The sequence below is a fragment of the Bombina bombina genome, chromosome 6, assembly GCF_027579735.1.
Source record: "Bombina bombina isolate aBomBom1 chromosome 6, aBomBom1.pri, whole genome shotgun sequence".
Classification (NCBI taxonomy): Eukaryota; Metazoa; Chordata; class Amphibia; order Anura; family Bombinatoridae; genus Bombina; species Bombina bombina.
In genome coordinates this window covers 344,321,444-344,345,581 of record NC_069504.1, presented here as the reverse complement: position 1 = coordinate 344,345,581, position 24,138 = coordinate 344,321,444, and the positions used below count along the sequence as shown (strand labels likewise).

The 24,138-nt window shown below is 39.3% G+C and overlaps 1 protein-coding gene across 7 annotated transcripts in view; it reads left to right on the top strand.

The window, feature by feature from the left end:
• MYBPC1 (myosin binding protein C1) overlaps nucleotides 1-24,138 on the top strand; it is a 262,117-nt gene that overhangs the window by 216,667 nt on the left and 21,312 nt on the right. For all 7 annotated transcript variants that reach the window (XM_053716989.1, XM_053716988.1, XM_053716992.1 and 4 more), the window contains 4 exons: nucleotides 2,410-2,605; nucleotides 17,971-18,110; nucleotides 22,232-22,391; nucleotides 23,014-23,150. In XM_053716989.1, the coding sequence (XP_053572964.1) occupies nucleotides 2,410-2,605; nucleotides 17,971-18,110; nucleotides 22,232-22,391; nucleotides 23,014-23,150 (633 nt within the window). The remainder of the gene's footprint in view (nucleotides 1-2,409; nucleotides 2,606-17,970; nucleotides 18,111-22,231; nucleotides 22,392-23,013; nucleotides 23,151-24,138) is intronic.

Here is a 24,138-nt window from a genome sequence, read left to right as displayed (position 1 = left end):
CCAAAATTGGGATTGTTTTGCTCAGAGCTTGTGTTTGGCAGTGACGAGGGGACCCAGGACTTCACTGGGGGAGTGTAGGGTAACTCTCAGTGAGACTGTGGGGCAAACTGAGTATAAGCAGGCAGCAGCAGAGACGGTCAGGAGCAGCAGCAGAGGAGGACAAGCAATGGGGATGAGCAAGGTATGTGCCAAGCACAGTTGCCTTATAGTGTTTTATTTTGTGTCTCTATTTGAGACTGTATAGCTTGCTTTGTTTAAAATACTGCCATGCCATAATTTGTGTGTGTGTGTGTGGGTCTGTGAGTGTGTGGGGTGGGGTCTGTGTGTGTGTGTATGTGTGGGTCTGTGTGTGTGGGGGGGTCTGTGTATGTGTGGGTTTGTGTATGTGTGGGTCTGTGTGTGTGTGCGTATGTGTGGGTCTGTGTGAGTCTGTATGGGTGTGTGTATATGTGTGTGTAGGGAGGGTCTGTGTGTGTATGAGTGGGTGTGTATGTGTAAGTATGTGTGTGTGTAGGTGTGTATGTGGGTGTGTTTGTGTGGGTGTGTGTGTGTATGTCTGTGTGTGTGTATGTATGGGTCTGTGTGTGTGGGTTTGTGTGTGTGTATGTGTGGGTCTATATGTGTGTGGGTCTGTGTGTGTTTGGGTCTGTGTGTGTGTGGGGGTCATATATATATATAGTTTAATTTTTTTTGAAGTTTTGGAAGCAGTCCCCATGGGAGATGAAAATTTGACCAGTAGCCCCAAGGTAATTTGAGTTTGAGACCCCTGCTTTAGGGCAATCCCCTACTAAATGCCCTTATCAGAGATTTTTTTTGTATGGGCAAAAGAGCTAAATAACTTAAGGGCAATGCCCTACCAAATGCCCTTCTAAGGGAAATACCCAACTAAATGCCCTTTTCTTGGGCAATCTTTTTCTAGGAAAGGTTTTTTTTTAGAATATGGATTTATTTTTTTGTATGGGCAAAAAAGCTAAATCCCTTTAGGGCAATGCCCTACCCAATCCCTTTACCAGAGCAATTTTTAGAGCAGGTTTTAGTGGTAGTATAGGTTTTTTTTATTTTTGGAAGGGCTTTTTTTAAGAGGACTTTAGTTGTAGGATAGTTATAACTGTTAGGGAATATTTAGATTTTTTTGGTAGTGCTTTGTTTTTTTTGTTTTTTGGTAATGTTTTTTATTTATTTTTTTTAATTTGAGTTTATTTTATTTTCTGTAACATAGGGGGTGTTAGGTTAGTGGTCTGGGGGGATTGGTAGCTATTAGTTAAGTAGTGTAGGGGTAGTTTGCGTTGGGGGTTTATGGTGGTTTAGGGGTTAATAAGTTAGGGGTTGGTTAGGTTATGGCAGATTAGTGGTTAATAGTGTAGCAGGGTTAGATTGCATTGGGGTGAGGACAGACACATAAGGGGTTAATAGTTTGGAGTAGCATTATGTTTCTATACAATGTTAAAATTAAATGTATTTTCATGTATAATTCATATTAATTTAATTATTGTATAGAATTTAAAATGCTTATTTATTTTTTTTATATTTATTATTTTAAACATAAATAGAGAATTTAAAATATTTATTTATGTTATCAAAGTAACTTTACATTTTTACATAACGGCATGCAGTTATGTAAAACTATACATTTTCCACTACTGACTTTGATAACATAAATATATATTTGAAATTATATATTTATGTTTAACATAATAAAAAGGGCAAGAAAAAAAAGCAGTTTAAAATATATACAATACTTAAATTAATATGCATTATACAAGAAAATGCATATCATTTTAACATTGTATTTAAATGTATCAACATAGTTCCTATAGTTATAATAGGGAGTTTTTTTTTTCTTTATTAGTGAGGTATATTACAAAGAAATGACGTAGATGTAGGCGTTCTGTGGGAGTTAGATGGGCGTTCCAGGAGAGTAATCTGCATTTTACTTGGGATACATCGCTAGAAGTGCAATATATTCCAACGGCAGCCCTGCAGGTTAGGTATCAGCCATGTTTGTCTTTTTTTTTCTTTTCAGTGGCAAGACTTTGCAATGTGAGTCAGCAAGTGTAGGTATAGTTACAGCAAGGCATTATTTGAAGTGTTCCTACACAGAAACCATGTTTGGTTTCAGTGAGCCCACTATCAGTTTCTCTTCGGTCTGTCGATGTTTTGAATATCGGGGTCTGTGTAAGAATGGGAAAAAGTAGAAATTATGAAACACATAGGGCCCCATGTCTTTGCAGTAAATGGGCAGCGGAAACTGTACATCCACTGCCAACATGTTCTACTGCACAAGGATTGCCTTGTGCAATGCCACCCCCTGCTCAATCACACAAAATGAATGTGTTCATGGTGAAGTAAACCATAAATATAATCAATATTTTTTTTAAATTATAATCAATAATATATTATTTTTTCTAGGGAAAGCCTAGACCAAAGGTATCCTGGAAAAAGAATGGTTCTCACATTGACAAAACACAAGTCAGTATTCGCAACAGTGAATGTGACACAATAATGTTTATTAGAAAAGCTGAAAAGAGCCACTCTGGGAAATATGATTTGAAAGTGAAAGTTGAGAACCTGCAGGATAAGGCCTCAATATATATTCAAATTGTTGGTATGTATGCTGCTAAACACTGTATTACAACATTTAGGGATAATATAGTAACTTTATGAGTAATAAATCAGCAATATGTCATCTACCTAATCACTGTGTGATAAATTAGATTTTTTTATTTATAAAATATTTTAGCAACATCATATTCAGTATTCATACATGTGTTGTGTACAGTGTTGAGGGATTAGAGTTTTGCATACAGAGGACTAGGCTACAAGTGGAGCGCTATCATTTATGCGCAAGAGATATAAGAATATCGCAGGTGTGTTACAATTTTCACAAAACACAACATAAATAAGTTAAAATAAACTGTTAACCTTATATAAACACTCTGTGATGAAAATTTGTTTTATAAATATTAATTCAACATTTTTCTTTCCTCAGATACGTTGAGTCCACGGAATCATCAATTTCTGTTGGGAATATCACTCCTGGCCAGCAGGAGGAGGCAAAGAGCACCACAGCAAAGCTGTTAAGTATCACTTCCCTTCCCACAACCCCCGGTCATTCTCTTTGCCTTGATGCATGGAGAAAGTAAAGTTTTGGTGTCTGAAGAGATTTCACTACAATCAAGATTTTATTATTTTAAGACAGAGTAGATTTACACTGCTCTCTCCCTTGTTTCAAGGATTGGGTCTAGCCGAACTCCCCGTTAGTCTCTTCAGTAGGCTAGTGGTGGCTTTAAAGCAGTTGGGAACTTGTGAGGTGGGCCTCACTGTGTTTTCTTAACATGTTGCTGCCCTGGTGTAAGAAAGTCAAAGTAGGTTTACTTTGTTCTTTCCTTCTTCACAGGTCACTGTAAGGAGCGGCGTCCTTCCATACCGTGTGTGCTGTCCTCCTGCCGAATGGCCAGACTGCACGTAAATGCCTTTTATCTTCCAGGCTTGGGAGAATGTGCACTTTTATGGAGAGCTGCAGCATGTTATGGGACATTTGTATCCTTTGGAGGGATATTGACAGGCAGGGAGCAGGCATGTTTGTGTGACTTTTAGAGACCAGGGGTTATTACTTGATGGGAGCTTATGAATGTGATTCGGGCTAAGCTAAGCAAGCTTCTGGCGTTATATTTAGTATGATGTGTTGTTAATACTTTATTTGGGCTGCTAAGTTCACAAGTGGGTGTTTGTACACGGCAGCCTAGTCTCCACAGTCTAAGCACTGTTCTCACAAGTGGGTGTTTGTACACGGCAGCCTAGTCTCCACAGTCTAAGCACTGTTCATATGGAGATCTTTTTATTCTAGTATGCAGTTTTCTACTGCGGTCTCGGCAGCAAGGATCATCTTTGCGAGATACTCCTAGCGAGCATGTCATTAATTGACTTTAGTGTGTTTAATAGACATGTTAAATACAATTTTTTATTATACTGTGAACAACACTAAGGATTTCGAGATCCTTCGGTATTATGCAAGTTTTTTCGTTGCATGTTTTTTGACCACTATGGCTGTTGGGAAAGGGTTTTTTTGCCATGCGTTCTAGAGGTGGGAAGGTCTGTTTTTCTGCTCCGTGTTTAATGGCGCGCATTTGTGTGCAATGTATTTTTCCTGTCGGCAGGTCACGTGACCCGCTTCTACGCTGTAGTCTCCGACTTGGTGCGGGGTGACAAGTACTAATATTGCGTTCCTGCAAACTTTATTTCACGGATTACATTCCTCTAGACAGTTAGGATAAACATTATATTTGGTTAAGTAGATATTCTATACGATCAGCATACCGTGCTTCCTTGTTTTACTGTTAACCCTTTAGGGCAGTGTAGACATAATTGTGTTTTCCTAGCTTAGTGCTAGTATTTTTCTATATTATGAATCATGATAGGAGCACTAGCTGTGTCCTTCTTAAAGTGCCAGTACATATCATATTTACATATTTAATATTTAAATGTTTATTAAAATAATTTTAATTATTTTATGTTTATTATGTTTGGAAGTATAAAATTGTTTCTCTTGACAATTCTGTGCTGTAACTTTCTCATGGTGAGATAAGTTGTTGCCCACTGAAAACCATGGGGGCCTATCTATCAAGCTCCGAATGGAGCTTGACGGCCCTTGTTTCTGGCGAGTCTTCAGACTCGCCAGAAACACAAGTTATGGAGCAACAGTCACAAAGACCGCTGCTCTATAACCCTGTCCGCTTGCTCTGAGCAGGCGGACAGGAATCGCCGGAATTCAACCCGATCGAGTATGATCGAGTATGATTGACACCTCCCTGCTGGCGGCCCATTGGCGACGAATCTGCAGGGGGCGGCGTTGCATCAGCAGCTTTTGTGAGCTGCTGGTGCAATGCTGAATCCGGAGAGCGTATTGCTCTCCGCATTTAGCGATGTCTTGCGGACCTGATCGGCACTGTCAGATCAGGTCCGCAAGACATTTGATAAATAGGCCCCCATGTCTCTTAGGATGATGCTGTTCTGACAATGTCACAGCTTTTTCCTCAAACGTCCCAGGCTTCAAGGGCGTCACACCCAGTGTTCTGTGGCTCCTCTTAATCTCCTGGAGGAGTTATGTGCCTACAGAAATTGCAGCTCAGGTACCCTTTGCGGTATCTGTGGCTTTATCTGTTTTTCTTTCTTTTCAGGAAAAAAGGTAAGAGGACATTTTCATTTTCAGATACGGTTGCTGCTCCATATTGTACTGCTTAAGTCTCTACCTCTTCTAAGATTGGTGAGGAGGATTTGCCGGTAATTTCTGAAGGTGAAATCACAGAATTGGACAGTTTAATTCCTTCATCTAATGCTGAAGTGGTGTCCTTCAGATGTATGCTTGCACACCTTGTGTACTGTTAAAGGAGGTTTTGACTACTTGGACAACATCGATACCCTGTCATTGTCAACCTTTGAATGTTTTGTGATCTTTATCATTCATGGATGTGTTTCTAGACGTGCCTTGGATTTTTTCCTCAGGATTAGCAGAAGCTAGGGATACCTTTCTCCCTGTCTCCCATCCCCCAAGGGATTTTCCTGTAGCTGACTCCATTAAGTGCCTTAAGTAGAAGGGTATTTTTCTACCAGGGCTCAGAGAACTTCGATCCTCATGGTGCTCCTTTTCGGATCCCTGGTTTAGAAGCTGGAGGTTTAATTGTTTATTAAGAACAATGTCTTGTCTTATTAGACTTGCTGTGCTGTGCTTATTAGACTTGCTGTGTACAGGGCAAAACAGTGCCTATGGCGACCGATCAACAACTTTCACCATCATATAACAGTGGGCTTAGACAGATGAACTGGCCCTTTTAAGCTGTGAATTATCTTGGAAGGTCAATGTACTCCATAAGCGGTACTAATCTTTTACATTACACCCCGGGAGTTATCTGCACCATGTGAGTAGGCCAAAATTGACTGCTGGGGAAATCTGCAGCGCGACCGACTGCGTATTGAGACTCGGATCCAAAGACTAACACAGAGCGAAGGAGGGTCTGGCCACAGTGAGGACGTTATACGGTTGCAGAGTAACCTAATAAGGTAACGAGACATACATCTCTCTGAACTAGCAAGCAAGTGTGGGCGCCATCTTAAACATTAAACGGGGACTCACAAATACTATAAATGTCCCGTAGTTTATGCATAATAAAGGGAGCGTGATTGTTATGCTGTGGGAACCTGCAGAGTCATGTAAGGCATCAAGACAACGGCAGCTATGATGGAGTCGCTTACACTCACTTAATACAGGGCATAGAGATAGAGCACTAAATATGCTGTACACGCTACTTCTTCTTTTATGGGAATTAACCTCTCTAATCTAAATTAATGTATGCATACTGGCTAAACTGCCCAGGGCAAGTGATTTACATCACTGAGACAAGAGAAGCATGCTCTTCAAAGCAGATTGTTGTGCAGTGCTATAGGGATGAAGTTGCTGTTAGATCACTAGTCTTGCAGTTATTTTGTACCGGAGAACAGACATATCTGATACCAGGGTTTATGCAACCAAGCCACTAAATCTCCTAAATCACACAATCCTATACTAGTGACACAATACTGCAGTACATCTCTGACACAGCTGCCACCATGTCTCCTAAAAAGGGGGGTAAAGCAGACAAAGCAGCCAAGAAGCAGGCCACCTCGACACCCTCTGTAAATAATTTCTTTAAACATTTAGAAACACCTGCTAAGACATTAACTAAACACTCAGAGGTCAGACCTGAAGCCTCCTCTGCATCCTCAGATTCGGAGGAAGAACAACCAGATTCTGATATTTCTATCCCTAGGGCCCTTTTGGACTCTCTGCCCTCTAAAAAAGACTTCTCAATGTTAATTTGCCAAGTTAAGCAATGTATCAGGGAAGAAATTTCTGAAATCAAAAAAGGAACTATCTGATGTGGGTCAGAGGGTGGAAAAATTAGAAGACAACTCAGATCTTTCCAGCTCAAATATAACAAATTCTTCGATCTAGGATATCCCAACAAGACGACATGTTAACACAAATGGAAAACAAAATAGACGACCTTGAAAATAGAAGTCATCTGAGTAATATTAGAATTAGGGGGGCCCCTGAAATGGTGGCACCAACAGATCTAGAACAATACTTGCAGGGTCTCTTCATGACCATTTTGGGTGTTGACTCCGATGCTACTATAGCCCTGGATAGATTCCACAGAGCACTAAGGGTTAAGCCTTTGGGAGATCAACCGCCCAGGGACATTATTATCAAAATTATGAGTTACCAGATGAAGGAGGAAATAATGAAAAAAGCAAGACAGAAATACCCAATCAAATTCAGAACAGATCCTATACAGCTATATGAAGATCTGACCCTTAGGACCCTGCAAAAACTAAGGGAACTCAAGCATCTTACTACCAGACTACGACAACTCAACATCCCATACCGCTGGGGTCATCCATTAAACCTACAAGTTTCCGGGAAGGGCAGAAGATTTATTTGCAACTCTCCAGAGGACTTAGCATGGATGTGCAAAGATTTAGAAATAGCCCCACCACCCTCATCGGAAGAGTCGCGCGGGGCCGCAGCTGTAGAGGCATACCCTGTGCCACCACTCCCTCAAAGATCTGGATGGAAGAGAACATATGCAAAGAACTCTAATAAAGAATCCCTGGTTGTTGAAAACTCAAGCACCACAGGAAGAAGATAGTCTTAGGACGATCCTTGGTATGAATTGTCTTGTATTTAATATATTTGCCTTGGCTGCAAATCCCATGAGTGAGGTGCGTCTGTCCTGGCACACCCTGGAATTTTAAGATGGGGGTGGGCTGGGGTAGACGTGGACTGTGTGCATTAATGGGAAGGCTGAATTCATCAGTCAATTGTAATAGTAAATCTGTATGGTGACCCTTGAAAGTAGCGAGACAGCACTCTGCTCACCGAACATGTATTGCCCTATGTTGTACTGTATGTTTATGTTATTCTGTGGTTGATTGATTAATGCCAGTTACAAACTTTAGACAGATTATAGCTTAATTGCAGATTTCCTGATTTTTAAGAAGAGCAAAATGTTTTAGGCTCATTAACTTATCACAATAGGCGATGGATAACCTTGTTTTACATACAATGCTAGTTGGGGGTTTGTAATCGCCTTTAAGAGAACTTTTGTTTTTAAAGAATCCCTGGTTGTTGAAAACTCAAGCACCACAGGAAGATGATAGTTTTAGGAAGCTCCTTGGGGTGCACTATCCTATATTTAATAATATTTGCCATGGCTACACCACCCATGAGTAGGGCCCGTCTGTCCTGGCACACCCCGGAATTTTAGGATGGGGGTAGACTGGGGTAGACATGGACCGTGCGCATTAATGGGATGGCTGAGTTCATCTGTAGATTGCAATAGTAAATCGGTATGGTAACCCTTCAAGGGAATATGACAACGCCCTACTCACCGAACATGTATTGCTCTATGTTGTAATATATATCTTCTGTAGTTGGTTGATTAATGCCGGTTACAAACGACAGAATATAGCTTAATTGCAGATTTCCTGACTCTTAAGAGGAGCAAAAAAAATTTTAGGCTCACTAACATAGCTCAAATAGGCGACATACTATCTTGTATTACATATAATGCTCACCGGGGTTTAGCAACCCCCTTTAAGAGAATTTTCGTTCTCAGTTGTACCAGTTGTGCAATAACTGTTATATTTAATGTTGTGTATTTTTTTTATTATTATTATGTACACTGTAATCTTATTATTCTCCTGTGGATGTTAGCACCCAGCTTAGGAGGACACAATAACATATTCTTTCCACCATCAAGTCATAGTCCAATGCTCAGGATAGACTTAAAGACACGAAATGACAAACCTTAACGCACAAACCTTACAACTTATCACACAAAATGTAAGGGGGTTTAACTGCCCTATTAAGAGAGCCTTAGCTATACAGGATCTCTGGAAAAGGGGCGAAAAAATACTAATGTTGCAGGAAACACATTTTAAAGCCAACAAAATTCCCAGATATTTTTCTAATCATTATCCCCAACACTTTCATAGCACGAATGTTCACAAAAAAACGAATGGCGTCAGAATATTAATACACAAATCTATCTCATTTAAAGTCCAACAGATAGATAAAGATAGAGAAGGTAGATATCTGGGTATCACAGGTTTGATGTTTGGTAGACCGGTGACCATTGTTAATTTGTATGCCCCTAATACAGGCCAAGATCGGTTTGTCTCACACATCACCACTAAAATCATTGATTTATACAAAGGCCCCCTGATAGTAGCAGGGGATTTAAATATCCCCTTAGTCCCTGAATTGGATAGCTCTAATCCTAATACTCGGACTCATCAAAAAAAACTCCACTCCATATGGAAGGACATTAAGTCCACGGCTCTTCATGACGCTTGGAGATACACTCATCCACAGATGAGAGACTATACTTTTTTTTCAAATCCCCAAAGGAGCTACTCTAGGATTGACTATATATTAGTAGACCTCATAGCTTTGTCATTAGTTAAATGTATTAACATCAAACATACAGTATGGTCAGATCACTCTTCAGTGGAGTGTGTAATAACATGGCCTTCCATCCTGATTAAACCCTTCACTTGGAGGTTAGATGATTTATTGTTATCCAACCCAAAGGTATTGGAAACAGTAACTGAAAAACTGAACAACTATTTCTCCCTCAATAACATGCCAGACATCAATTCCACAATGACCTGGGAAGCTTACAAGGCCTATATTCGAGGTGAATTTATCAAAATTAAAGCTCATAAATGTAAACAATACCTCGTAGAATATACTAAACTAGCCCAAGAAGTCTCCGAAGGCAGACTTTCTATTAAAACTCAACCCAGATGACCAAACATTAGCGGCCACTCTAAATGAAAAGAGACATCATTTAACAAAGCACCTACAAATAGAAACCCAGAGATACCAAATATACATAAAACAAAAATATTATGGTGACAGGAATAAAACAGGAAAACTCCTAGCTAGGATCTTAAAAAAACATAAAACAAAATCATATATACACTCTCTTATCACAACACAAGGCACTCCAATGGAAGACACAGAATCCATTGCAAAATCCTTTTAAAACTTTTTATCATAAGTTGTATAACTTATTTCCCAACAGATCGTCTACCTTTCAAGGGGTAGCTTGTGAGAAATATCTCAATAGCATATCACTTCCCACACTAGCTAAGATTGAAATCTCTCTCTTAGAAGCTCCAATCTTGAGAGAAGAGATATTAGGAGCAATAAAATTTGAAGCCAGAAAAGGCCACAGGACCAGATGGCTTCACTAACCGCTATTATAAAACATTTAAAGACCAACTTGTGCCGTGCCTACTTAATTTGTTCAACTAAATATAAGACTCTAATGTCTTTCCAGACACCATGATGCAAGCACACATTTCAGTACTCCTGAAGCCAGGCAAAAAACCAGAGACCCCTGCAAATTTTATTAAATGTCAACCTCAAGTTATATGCAAACATTTTAGCAAACAGGATAAATACATTTTTACCAAAATTAATCCACCATGATCAGGTTGGCTTCGTTCCTCAGAGAGAGGCTAAAGATAATATCTGCAAGGCACTAAATTTAATGGAATATATTAAAATGTCAAACACCTCCTCAATATACCTCTCAACCGATGCTGAAAAAGCATTTGACAGATTGGATTGGACCTTTTTTTTGAGACTACTCTTAAAAAATTTGGTTTCCCTATAGAATTTACACACAAAAAAAATTGCGCTATACTCCAATCCATCTGCTCAAGTTAGGATTAATGGGACATTATCTGAACATTTTGAAATTCGAAATGGGATGAGACAAGGATGTCCATTATCTCCTATTCTCTTTGTGTTGTCACTAGAACCACTAGCATTTAAACTCCGTAATAACCCCAAGATACAGGGAATCACAATACAAGATCAAATATACAAGTTGGCAATGTTTGCCGACGATATCCTTATGGCGCTGACGGCCCCATTACACTCCCTCCCAAATGTCCAACATGAACTAAAAACCTTCGTACCCAATAAATTTATCACATTTGGAGCTGACTAAGATCAGGCAATTATATCCATATAAAATTCAAAGCCAGGCCTTAAAAAATTTAGGGATATATTTGACTTCTAAAGCAGAAGATTTGCGCAAATTAAATTATGGACGTTTACTAGATGAATTCACATATCTGACGTCCTCATGGCTCCCAAAAAACATCTCCTGGTTAGGGAGAATAGCAGCAACTAAAGTGACACTGTTACCGAAAGCCTTATATGTAATGCAGGCATTACCGATCTCAGGTGTCATAACAGACATCCGTAAATTGCAATCTATTATTGATACTTATATATGGTACCACAGGCCCCCGAGGATAGCTAAAAGCACGCTATATACACATAGGGAGGACGGTGGGTTGGTAGTCCCAGATTTATATCTGTACAAAATGGCGATTTCTTTAAACTGAGTAGTGGATTGGTGTAGACAGGGAGATGACTCATATAAAAGAGGTATTCATCTGGAATCTCAATTATTAGAAATACCTCAGATAGGTGGTATTTGTTGGGCACCTCAAAGACTCCCATTGGAAAGGATCTCTACATACCCGATTATAAAAGAAACTTGGTCAGATTGGTTAACAATCCGTAATAAATATTGATGCATTACAACACCCTACTCACCCTTAACAATACTAAACCCTAATAGGGACTTTCCAGCTGGTGCCCCCAGGAAGAAACATAACAAACCCACACTAACTTCTCCTTTAGATCATATGCCCATCTTTTCACTCTTGGAACAAGGACGTATAGCTCAGAGACCCACCCTAATAGAGAAGAGATTGACACAATTCAACTCTTAGTTGCATCAAGTCAGGCACTTCCTCTCTACACATAGATCTAAGCAGGATATGTTGAGACCACTTACTATATTCGAGACTCTGCATTTCACAACTACCCCAAAAAAGGTTATATCAGCAATGTATAGAAACCTTCTCAAATCATATTTCCCTGCTAGGCCAAACTATACACTTAAATGGGAGAAGGAGATGGGCAGAACAATATCCTCTAAGCAATGGACAGCATGGATTAAAGCTACTGCCAAATTGGCACATTCAGCAACAGCGCTCGAGACTAAAACAAAGATTATTACAAGATGGTATTTAACGCCTAGTAAACTAAAACATATGTTCAGTAATGCTGGAGAGGCTGTGATGAAGAAGGTACAATGTATCATATCTGGTGGAACTGCACTGTGATACGTCCATTCTGGACCCAAATACACGAACAAACCTGTAAAATTATAGGTCTCAAGCTAGATATTTCCCCTGAGAGGATTTTGTTTAATGCAAACCCTAAAATCCCATGCAAGATCAGGAAAAGCTTATACCAGATACTGAGTAATGCTGCTAAATGCTTAATACCTATATACTGGAAATCTTCTCAGATCCCTACTCTCGCTAGATGGATAGATATGGTAAAGAACACTTTAATTTTAGAGAGGCTTCACTATTTTAAAATAGGCCAAATGAGCTTCTATCACGATATGTTATTTTTTTGGGAACAATACATTTATGACCTGAAGGAAAGAGGTGTTAGGAGCAAATAGAACTTGATGTGTTAAAAGTTAAAATTTGGATATTGGATTATCTAGGCAATTTATGGTTCTTCTACGGGATTATGATGTTATTTATTATTTCAATTACTGAAATCAGTGTACATGTTTATGTTTTTATTTGTCTCTATTTGTTTTCTAACTCTCTCCATACCCTTCATTGGTTACTATTGATCAGGAGACTGCTCAGGTTAACACAAACAAATGGTGGAGATCACATGAATGATACTTGGATACCAGGGATACCACAGACTACTAGATTAGCCATTTTCTTGAGTCATAATCTGAGCAACCATGTCTGGTTTATAATTTTCACAATTGTGGCTTCATATTTGTGCCGACCGACCCTGGTCAATGTAATTGTTCTGTTAAAATTTAAATTGTTTTCTTTTGCAATGTTATAATCTTGATTTCTAGACTTGCTGTGCTAGTCCGCCGGGCTTTGTGGCTGAAATCTTGTTCAGACAAGAAGTCTACCTGTGGCTTAGCAGTACAGCTTAGGCTTTATAGTTCTGCAGTTGCAGGTTCAATATTTTATGTTTCCTCCAATTCCACGCTTCTGGCGTTTCCTTTTAGGGATGAGACCTTGTTTGGACAAAATTGTCTCTTGACGTTTTCCTTTCCTATTTCAGCAAGGTCATTCTTGTGTCTTGGAGTCATATCTAAGATTTCCTCCCAGGGGCAGATTTCTCATTCTAGAGTATCTGCAATCCAGGTATGATGAGATTTCCATGAGCTGAGTTCAGGACCTTCCTCTCTAGGAGTGATAGTTCCAGTCCCAGTCTGGAAACGGAATCTAGGTATTTACCTCAAGTTTCTCAGGTTTTGTCCTCCAAAGTAGTATCCATTCTCCTTTGGTTCAAGAGGACCTGTTCAGAACGAATGTAGACCTGAAAGATGTGTTTTTATTGTTCCCATTAATCGGGATCTTCTCAAGTTTCTGAGTCTTATCATCCTAGAAAGGCTTTTAGGTCTTCATCCTTCTTCGAGCACTCTCTCTTTCACGCGATCTTGTCCAATGTTCTTTCCCATTGATGGGAAATTAATCTGGAGAAGAGTTCCTTTGTCCCATCTACAAGGGTGATTTATTTGGGGCCTTTAATAGTTTCTCTATTATAGGAGAAGATTCTAACAGAGGTCAAATAATCAAGAATTATCCGTTTTCTTTTCTTTTTACTGCAGTCCTCTGTTAGGCCAACAGCGAGCTCTTGTGGTCCAGTAAACCAGAAGGTTGGGAGTTTGGAGCCAGCTGCAGTTGTTTTTACTTTCACTTTTCAGTGACTCAATGTATGAAGGGAATTGGTCTGATGGTTATCTTGGACATCATTCCCTTTGCTATTTTCCATAGAATGGAGAATATTCGGATAGATCTAGGTAAGTCGACAAGAGTCTCTATCCCATAGTGGTTTCTCAGGAGTAGTTGTCTCAGGGCGTGTGCTTCTAGAGACATTTCTGTGTGTTGTGACCATGGATGCCATCCTGCTGGGCTGGGAAACAGTCTGGGTCTTGTTTAAGAGCAGGGATTATGGACTCGGAAGTGTCTGCTCTCCTCTTTAACATCTTGGAGTTGGGAGCGAATTACAATGCTCTGATGACTTGGCCTCAGTTGTCCTTATCCGGGTTCCAGTTGGACAATATCACCTCAATGGTTTCATCAACCACCAGGGAGGAACTCAGAGTTCCTTTGCCATGTAGGAGGTGACTTAGATTGTTCAGTGGGCGGAAGCTCACAATTGTTGTCGATCTGCAATCCACATTCCAGGAGTGAACTACTGGGAAGCGAATCTCCTGAGCAGATAGACTTTTCTTCTGGGGAGGGGTAACTCCTTGAGGAGGTGTTCTCAAACTTAACCCTCAAATGGGGGGTGCCGGAGTTGGTTTTGACAATGTTTAGGCAAATTGGCAAGTTGCCTAGGTACGGTTCAAAGTCAAGAGATTTACAGGCCGTTCTGATAGATGCTCTGGCGGTTCCTTGGGATTTCAGGCTGGCTTACCTGTTTCCTCCATTTGCTCTCCTTCCACAAGTCATTGATCGTATCAACAAGAGAGAGCGTTGGTTATTCTAATAGTCCCTGCGTGGCCTCACAGGATCTAGTATGCAGACCTGGTGGAGAGGTCATTTCTTCCACCTTGGAGACTGCCTCTGAGGAAGGACCTTCTGATTCAGGATCCCTTCTTTCATACATTTTTTGTTTCTCTGAAGCTGACTGCTTGGAGATTGAACGCTTAGTTTTGTCTAAGCGGGGTTTTTTTTTAGTCAGTCATTGAGACCTTGATTCAGGCTTGCAAGCCTGTTACGAGAAAGAATTACAGTGCAGGATTGGGCCACTGGGATACCAGGAAAAATCCCGGTGGGCCGGCACTGCACTGGTAGCTGCACAGAGAGAGCAGAAACTCAAGCAGCTCTGCTGCTGATGCGGCCACTCCTCTCCATTAAGCAAGCCTTTACGGCATTGTTTACTTTACAACAAGTGTGAGCTGACTCAGCTGAGGATCAGAGGTGAGGGAGGGTGTCCTTAGCCGTAGGGGGGGCGGGGATGACCCGGAGGTGGGGGCAGGGCGGGGCCAGAAGGAGGTGAAGGAGGCTAGGAGCGGAGCGGCCGCCGACTTGCGTGAGGAGGTGAGGGTCGGTCTAAATAAGCCAGGGGGAGAGCACACTCTTGCTCTCACTGTTCAGATGCAGAGGGACTAGTATCCTGAGTGCTAGAGGGGAAGAGCTCTGCTCTAGTGAGGGAGAGGGAGGGCACAGAGAGGGTGTGAAGCATTATCTTGTAGAGATGAGAGCGGTGTGAATGAAGCTGCCTGTACACTCTCTTTACGTGTGGATGAAGGCAAGCTAGAATCAGCCAGGAGTGTGGAAGAGAAAAGCAACATAAACCTGCCCACTGCAGTAAGGGAGTCAGAACATGGAACCTAAACCTGTTAGTCACCCAGGACCCTATTGCCCTTCACAAAGAAATGCAAGGCATGCAAGAGAGGATCTTCATAACTCAATATTTTAGGGATTTACACAGTTTGGGGGGCGGGGCTGGGCCGGGCCATATACATTTCCAAGGCTGGTTTAATTTCCCAGTCCGGCCCTGAAGAATTACCATAAGATATGGCATAAATGTCTTTATTGGTGTGAATCCAAAGGCTTCTCTTGGAGTAGAGTCAGGATTTGTAGCATGTAGTTTTTCTTCAGGAAGGTCTGGAAAAAGGTTTTGCCAGTCAGTTCTCTGAAACCTGCATTATCTTTTTGCTGCATAAGTATCTGGCGGACGTGCCGGATGTGTAATCTTTTGGTCAGGCCTTGGTCAGAATCAGTCTGTTGCTCCTCCTGGGAGCCTTAACTTTGTTCTTAAAGTTTTGCAGCGAGCTCCATTTGAGCCATTGCATTCCATAGATATTAAGTTGTTATCTTGGAAGGTTTTGTTTCTTATTGCTATCTCATCTGTTTGGAGAGTGTCGAAACTCTCAGCTTTGCCGTGTGATTCGCCTTATCTTCTCTTTCATGCCGATAAGGCAGATCTTCGCACTAAGTTAGGTTCCTTCCTAAAGTGGTTTGGACAAAAAAAAATATTAGGAAATTATTGTTCCTTTTCTTTGTCATAGTTCTTCCTTTATGAAGAACGTTTGTTGCACAACTTGGAGGTTGTGCATGCTTTAAAATTTTATTTTTAGGTGACTAAGAATTTTAGCCAGTCTTCTGCCCTGTTTGTTTGTTTGTTTGTTTGTTTGTTTGTTTCTCTGGGAAACGTAGAGGTCAGAAAGCTTCTGCTATTTTTCTTTCTCTGGTAGAGAAGTATAATTGGTTTTGCTTATGAGACTGCTGGGTAGTAGTCTCCTGAGAGAATTACAGCTCTTTCCACTAGGACTGTCTCTTCTTTTTGGAATTTTTAGAATGAAGCTTCTGTGAAATGGATTTGCAAGGCTGCTACTGGTCTTCTCTGCATATCCTTGTGCCTCGGCTGAGGTTCTTTTGGGAGAAAGGCTCTCCAAGCAGTGGTGCCTTCTGTTTAGGTTACCTGTCTTGTCCCTCCCTAATCATCGGTGTCCTCTAGCTTGGGTATTGGTTCCCAACAGTAATTGATGATTCCGTGGACTCACCATATCTTAGGAAAGAAAACAAAATTTATGCTTACCTGATAAATTTCTTTCTTTCCAGATACGGTGAGTCCACGACCCGCCCTTTATTTTAAGACAGTTATTTTTTAACTTTAACCTCAGGCACCTCTACACCTTGAGTTGCTTCTTTTTTCTCCATTTTCCTAGGGCCGAATGACTGGGGGTTGTGGGAAGGGAAGTGATACTTAACAGCTTTGCTGTGGTGCTCTTTGCCTCCTCCTGCTGGCCAGGAGTGATATTCCCAACAGAAATTGATGATTCAGTGGACTCACTGTATCTGGAAAGAAAGAGATTTATCAGGTAAGCATAAATTTTGTTTTATAAGGGTTCAAAGGTATATGTATGTGACTTTAAAGGGCTATAATATATATATGTGTCTAAATAATAATTCTATAATAATATTTAATAATGTGTATTTACTGTAATATTTAACATTCCAATGTTCCTCACTTACAGGGAAATGTTATTTTTATTTTAAATAAATATTTTTATATATATATATATATATATATATATATTTATACATACACCTATATATCTATTCCTATAGATATATAGGTATAGATATATATTTTACAATAAGATTATCAGATATATAAAGAAATATATATTTAATAATACAAATTAAAACAAAATCCATATGAAGGACATTGGAATGTAAAATATGGTTTCACACTTTGGGTCTAACATGGTGTCAGGTTGGCGCACATGAAGAATTAGTTATCTTAAGACACATTTTGTAAATTTTAAATATAAAATATAAAAAAATTATAATAATTAATAATTATTGTAACTACTGTAAATAATATATATAAATATATATATTCTATCTATAATAATTATTTAGATTAATTATTCATATTTTTCAATATTTTATATATAACGCACCTTATATAGCTAATGATAGGTTAGCACACATATAGAATTAGTGTACTCCTGTTTGGTTTATGTGCAAACATATCCAAAAAAGCCACATATCCAGTGGGATGCTTACCCATTGGGTTTTTCATAATCAATGTATTCAGTGTTATTTTATTATTATTATTATTTTAGCAATCTAGTCAATGACAGATGACAAAAAATAAAAACTTGCAAACTCCTAATAATCTTAATTACTCACAATACAAGCAAACTAAAAAGTGAAAACATGCAATAAAATGTACTTTGACTAGTAGTTTCTACTATTAAAAGATGTCTTGTGTTACAGTTCATGAAAATATTAATCAAGTTGTTGATTATATTTGTTCCATAGATCTGCCAGGACCTCCTCAAGCAGTAGTAATTGAGGATGTGTGGGGAGAGAATGTTGCATTAGAATGGAAGCCCCCACAAGATAATGGCAATGCTGCTATCACAGGATACACCATACAAAAGGCTGATAAAAAAACAATGGTAAGTCTTTAACTCAAACAGCTCATTTCCATTAGGTATCACTAAATAATGAGAAATTGTTATTGTCAAGCCTTGGGATCTCTATATAGTGCATAGAGTAGCTTAAAACAAAATTAATCTAACTCCTAGTGTCATGAAGCTACAGTATCCCACAAAAGTGTGTACACCCCTCACATTTTTATAATTTTTTTATTATATCTTTTCATGTGACAACACTAAAGAAATGACACTTTGCTACAATTTAAAGTAGTGAGTGTACAGCCTGTATAACAGTGTAAATTTGCTGTCTCCTCAAAATAACTCAACACACAGACATTAATGTCTAAGCTATTGGCAACAAAAATGAGTACACCCCAAAGTGGAAATGTCCAAATTGGCCCAATTAGCCATTTTCCCTCCCCAGTGTCATGTGACTCGTTAGTTTTACAGGGTCTCAGGTGTGAATGGGGAGCAGGTGTGTTATCGCTCTCACACTCTCTCATACTGGTCGCTGGAAGTTCAACATAGAACCTCATGCAAAGAACTCTCTGAGGATCTAAAAAAAAGGATTGTTGGGCTACATAAAGATGGCCTAGGCTATAAGAAGATTGCCAAAACCCTTAAACTTAGCTGCAGCACGGTGGGCAAGACTATACTGAGGTTTCACAGGACAAGTTCCACTCAGAACAGGCCTTGCCATGGTCGACCAAAGAAGTTGAGTGCATCTGCTCAGCGTCATATCCAGAGGTTGTCTTTGGGAAATAGACGTATGAGTGCTGCCAGCATTTCTGCAGAGGTTGAAGGGGTGGGGGGTCAGCCTATCAGTGCTCAGACCATACGCCACACACTGCATCAAAATGGTCTGCATGGCTGTCATCCCAGAAGGAAACCTCTTCTAAAGATAATGCACAAAAAAGTCTGCAAACAGTTTGCTGAAGACAAGCAGACTAAGGACATGGATTACTGGAACCATGTCCTGTGGTCCGATGAGACCAAGATAAACTTTTTTGGTTCAGATGGTGTCAAGCGTGTGTGGCGGCAACCAGGTGAGGAGTACAAAGACAAGTGTGTCTTGACTACAGTCAAGCATGGTGGTGGGAGTGTCATGGTCTGGGCCTGCATGAGTGCTGTCGGCACTGGGGAGCTACAGTTCATTGAGGAAATCATGAATGCCAACATGTACTCTGACATACTGAAGCAGAGCATGATCCCCTCCCTTTGGAGACTTCCAACGTGATAACGACCTCAAACACACCTCCAAGACGACCACTGCCTTGCTAAAGAAGCTGAGGGTAAAGGTGATGGACTGGCCAAGCATGTCTCCAGACCTAAACCCTATTGAGCATCTGTGGGGCATCCTCAAATGGAAGGTGGGGGAGCGCAAGGTCTCTAACATCCACCAGCTCTGTGATGTTGTCATGGAGGAGTGGAAGAGGACTCCAGTGGCAACCTGTGAAGCTCTGGTGAACTCCCTGCCCAAGAGGGTTAAGGCAGTGCTGGAAAATAATGGTGGCCACACAAAATATTGACACTTTGGGCCCAATTTGGACATTTCCTCTTAGGGGTGTACTCACTTTTGTTGCCAACGGTTTAGACATTAATGGCTGTGTGTTGAGTTATTTTGAGGGGACAGCAAATTTACACTGTTATACAGGATGTACACTCACTACTTTACATTGTAGCAAAGTGTAATTTCTTCAGTGTTGTCACATGAAAAGACATAATAAAATATTTACAAAAATGTGAGGGGTGTACTCACTTTTGTGGGATACTGTACATCCAGTTGTATTTGTTGCCACAAAAAAACAGTATTAGAAAAATATTTCTTATTTAGGTACTAGCAACCTCATTTGCGAGGAGCAAAAGGGATGGGCAAGAAAAAAAAAGAGTTTTTTTTTATTTTTCTCTAAATTACCACATCATTATTTTTATTTGATAAAACAGCATTTTCCACAAAACTCTGCATGACCACCAGTATTCTCTCTAAGGCAAACTGATTAAACGATTGCACCATAACAAAATAGGGAATTAACTCTCTACATGGCCTAATGCCTTATGTGCTGTTTAAAGGTTGCCATTACTGGGATGACCCATTTTAGGATTGACTTTAAGCAGCTACCCACTACCCTCTTGTCCTAACTGTAAAATGATTAGAAGATACTTTGGGTTCTTACAGGAAACAGGCATGCAAATGGAAAACTTGTTAGATTTATATAGCTCATACCTACATGCATATTTTACCTAAATGCCTAACTGACCTTTCCTGATTTATGATTCCTTCAGTCTAGACCACTGGTTTTCAAACCTGTCCTCAGGCCTTCCTAACAGGCCACATTTTCAGGATATCTGAACTGGAGCACAGGTGAAATAATCAGCTGATTAGTAAACAGACGCCTAAATTTGAATCAGCCAATAGAATGAGAGTTGCTTAAATCCTATTGGCTGATTTGAACAGCCAATAGGATTTTAGCAGCTCTAATTCCTTTTGGCTGATTAAAATTTTTCAGCCAATAGGAATGCAAGGGACGCCATCTTGGATCGTGTACCTTACATTGAAAATTCAGTGTACGGCAGCAACCGTATAAAGATGGACCCGCTCCACGTCGCTGGGATCAAGATAGAAGATGCCGCCTGGATGAAGATTGAAGAGGCCGCCTGCATGAAGACTTCTCGTCACTTGGATGAGGACTTCGCCACCGGAATGAAGATTGAAGAGGCCGTCTGGATGAAGACTTCTCGTCACCTGGATGAAGATTGTTTAAGCGGGACTTCAAAAACTGTAAGTGGATCGTCGGGGGTTAGTGATAGGTTTTTTAAGGTTTTTTTGGGTGGGTTTTTTTTTTTTAGTTTAGGGTTTGGGCATGTAAAAGAGCTAAATGCCCTATTTTTTTTACAGGTAAAAGAACTGTTTAACTTAGGGCAATGCCCTACAAAAGGTCCTTTTAAGGTCCATTGGTAGTTTATTGTAGGCTGGGTTTTTTTTTTATTTTGGGTGGGCTTTTTTATTTTGATAGGGCTATTAGATTAGGTGTAATTCTTTTTTATTTTTGATAATTTCGTTTGTTATTTTTCATACTTTAGTGTTTGTTTGTTTTTGTAAATACATCCTTTGTAATTTTTAGAGTAGTGTTAGGATTTTTTAACGTGTAGTTTTGTTTAATTTAATTGGTAGTTAGTTTAATTTTAGTTTAATAATTATATTAGTTTAATTGTTAGTTTAAACTTAGTTTTTTAAATTTGACATGTAAGTTTTAATTTAATTTAAGATAGGGAAATTGTAATTTTAATCTAAAGTTAGGGGGGCATTAGGTTTAGGGGTTACTAGTTTCATTCAGTTTATTGTGATGTGGAAGGCTTTTGGTTTAGGGGTTAATAGTTTACTTTAGTATATTTCGTTGTGGGAGCTTGCGGTTTAGGGGTTAATAGGTTTGTTATAGTGGCAGCGGTGTAGGGCTTAATAACTTTAGTATAGTGGGGGCGATGTGGGCAGATTAGGGGTTAATAATATTTAAATAGTGTTTGCGATGCGGGAGGGTGGCGGTTTAGGGGTTAATAAATTGTATTAGTGGTGGCGATGTCGGGAGCGGCAGATTAGCGGTAAATAGGTTTAATATAGTGTTTGTGATGCGGGAGGGCCTCAGTTTAGGGGTTAATAGGCAGTTTATGGGTGTTTAGTGTACTTAGTAGCAGTTTAGTTATGAGTTTTATGTTACAGATTTGAAGCTTAAAACTCATAACTACTGCTTTTAGATGGCGGTACGGATCTTGTCGTTTTAGGCTGTAATTTAGTTTTTTTTAGCCTCACCGCAAAACTCGTAATACCAGCGCTATGGGAATCCCATGAAAAAACATAATTTTTTAAGAGTGCGGTACTGACGTTGCATTACAGGCTAAAAGGCTTGCGGTACATCTATACCGACAAGACTTGTAATGGCTGCGGTGCTGTTTTAACGCTGAAATGACCATATTTTCAGCGTTAAAAGACGAACGCACAATTTGTAATCTAGCTGATGGTTATTTTACCTGCTCTTACCCAAGGTAATCCTGAAAATCTGCCCTGTTAGGGAGGCACGAGGACAGGTTGGAAAACCAGTGGATTCGAATAATCCAGTGATTGACTTCTTTCTCCATTGTTTCTGTAGGAATGGTTCACCGTCCTGGAGCACTATCATAGAACCAGTGCCACCATATCAGAACTTGTCATAGGAAATGAGTACTACTTCCGAGTTTTCTCTGAAAATATGTGTGGTCTCAGTGAGACTGCCACAAGGACTGTAAATAGCGCACTTATTGAGAAGGAAGGTGAGGCAAATAATCCTTAATTAATAATGCTTTCAAGTGCGTATACATTTGTGAATGTTTTCAGACTGCTAATGGTTTTTGAAACCAGTACAAAGTAGGCTTTTTATTTATTTAAAGCCTGCACACATTCATAGAAAAAAAAAGTTTATCAGTATAAATATTATGGATGCTCTTAATCACTGATATGGTTTGCAGTAAGTGCTGTGGAAACAACAATGTTCAAACAATATTCATGCCAATAGTTTGCTCACTTGTGCAGCTGATGGAAACTGTCAGTGATATTAACAGCGGTGCAGGAGCATGCTGCTACAGAAATACACTTGGCAGGTGGTGCGCTTGCTGTTGGCTGCACTAACCATTTGTCAAAAGGTTGAAATAAATAAAAAGATTTATTAGGTTTGTTTATTTTAAAGACTTTTGAAAAATTACTTTATAATAGACCACCTGCCTTATAAATTCTGATTTCCTTTTTATATTGAAATATAACACTTTACTATCATTTCAAATGATAAATACTGTTTTTGATTACAAATAATGTAATGTGAGTACATTATTTGAGTTTTTTCTCCATATGTTGGCATATTCCTGATTCTTCTAATACTGAGACATTTCCTCCAATCAGGTAAAGCCTACAAACGACCTGAGTACTCAGACTTTGATTTCACAGAAGCACCACAATTTACTCATCCTCTGGTTCAAACAGTGGCAATAGCAGGATATAATGCCACTCTTAACTGCAGTGTCAGAGGGAACCCTAAGGTAATGTAAATGCGGATTACAGGGCACCAGAAACTTAAAGGGATAGTAAAGTCCAAATTAAACTTTCATGATTCAGATAGGGCATGTAATTTGAAACAACTTTATAATTTACTTTTATCATCAAATTTGCTTTATTCTCTTGTTATTCGTAGATGAAAGCTAAACCTAGGTAGGCTCATATGCTAATTTCTAAGACCTTGAAGGGCGCCTCTAATCTGAATGCATATGACATTTTTCACAGCTAGAGGGCGTTAGTTCATGTGTTTCATATAGATAACATTGTGCTCAAGTTATTTAAGAGTCAGCACTAATTGCCTGAAATGCAAGTCTGTCAAAAGATCTGAGATAAGGAGGCAGTCAGCAGAAGCTAACAATAACATTTTTGGTGTTTCCCGTTAAAATCCTAGACTTACAAAGCTTGGTGCCAGGATTTACATAGTGAAAAATCAGGTCTATTGGAATATTAATTAATTTATTTATTTATTTTAGATTGTTACTTCCTGATTCTTTACACTCCTGTAAAGATACCACTATAATATCTTAAAGCATTAACCATCTATTTTATCCTTAGGTCCTGATATGGCACATATAGATTATTGTTTTTTCTAGCTTACAGTGATGCTCAAAAGCAAGTAGAAAATAATATATTTAAAGCAGCAGTTGTTTCTTTTCTCCAAGGAAATATGGAGTGAATATTCTGTTGAAGTTACCCAAATGGCAGTTAGAATTGGTGTATCTTTGATCTCACTGCATATGGTTCTTTAGCACAAAAACTGCACAATCTGTCTGAGACCAAAAGACACAGGATCCAAACTAAAAGAATATAAACTGATTTTATCCATTATTGTTTTTAAATTATTCCAATAAAAATATTAAAATTGGTATTTTAAAAGAGGCTAAATCACTAAAAATCCTAAAAGTTTTAAGATTTAATTAAAAAAAAAATTTGCCCGGCTAATTGTGAATCCTCTACTGAGCCGTTTTACTT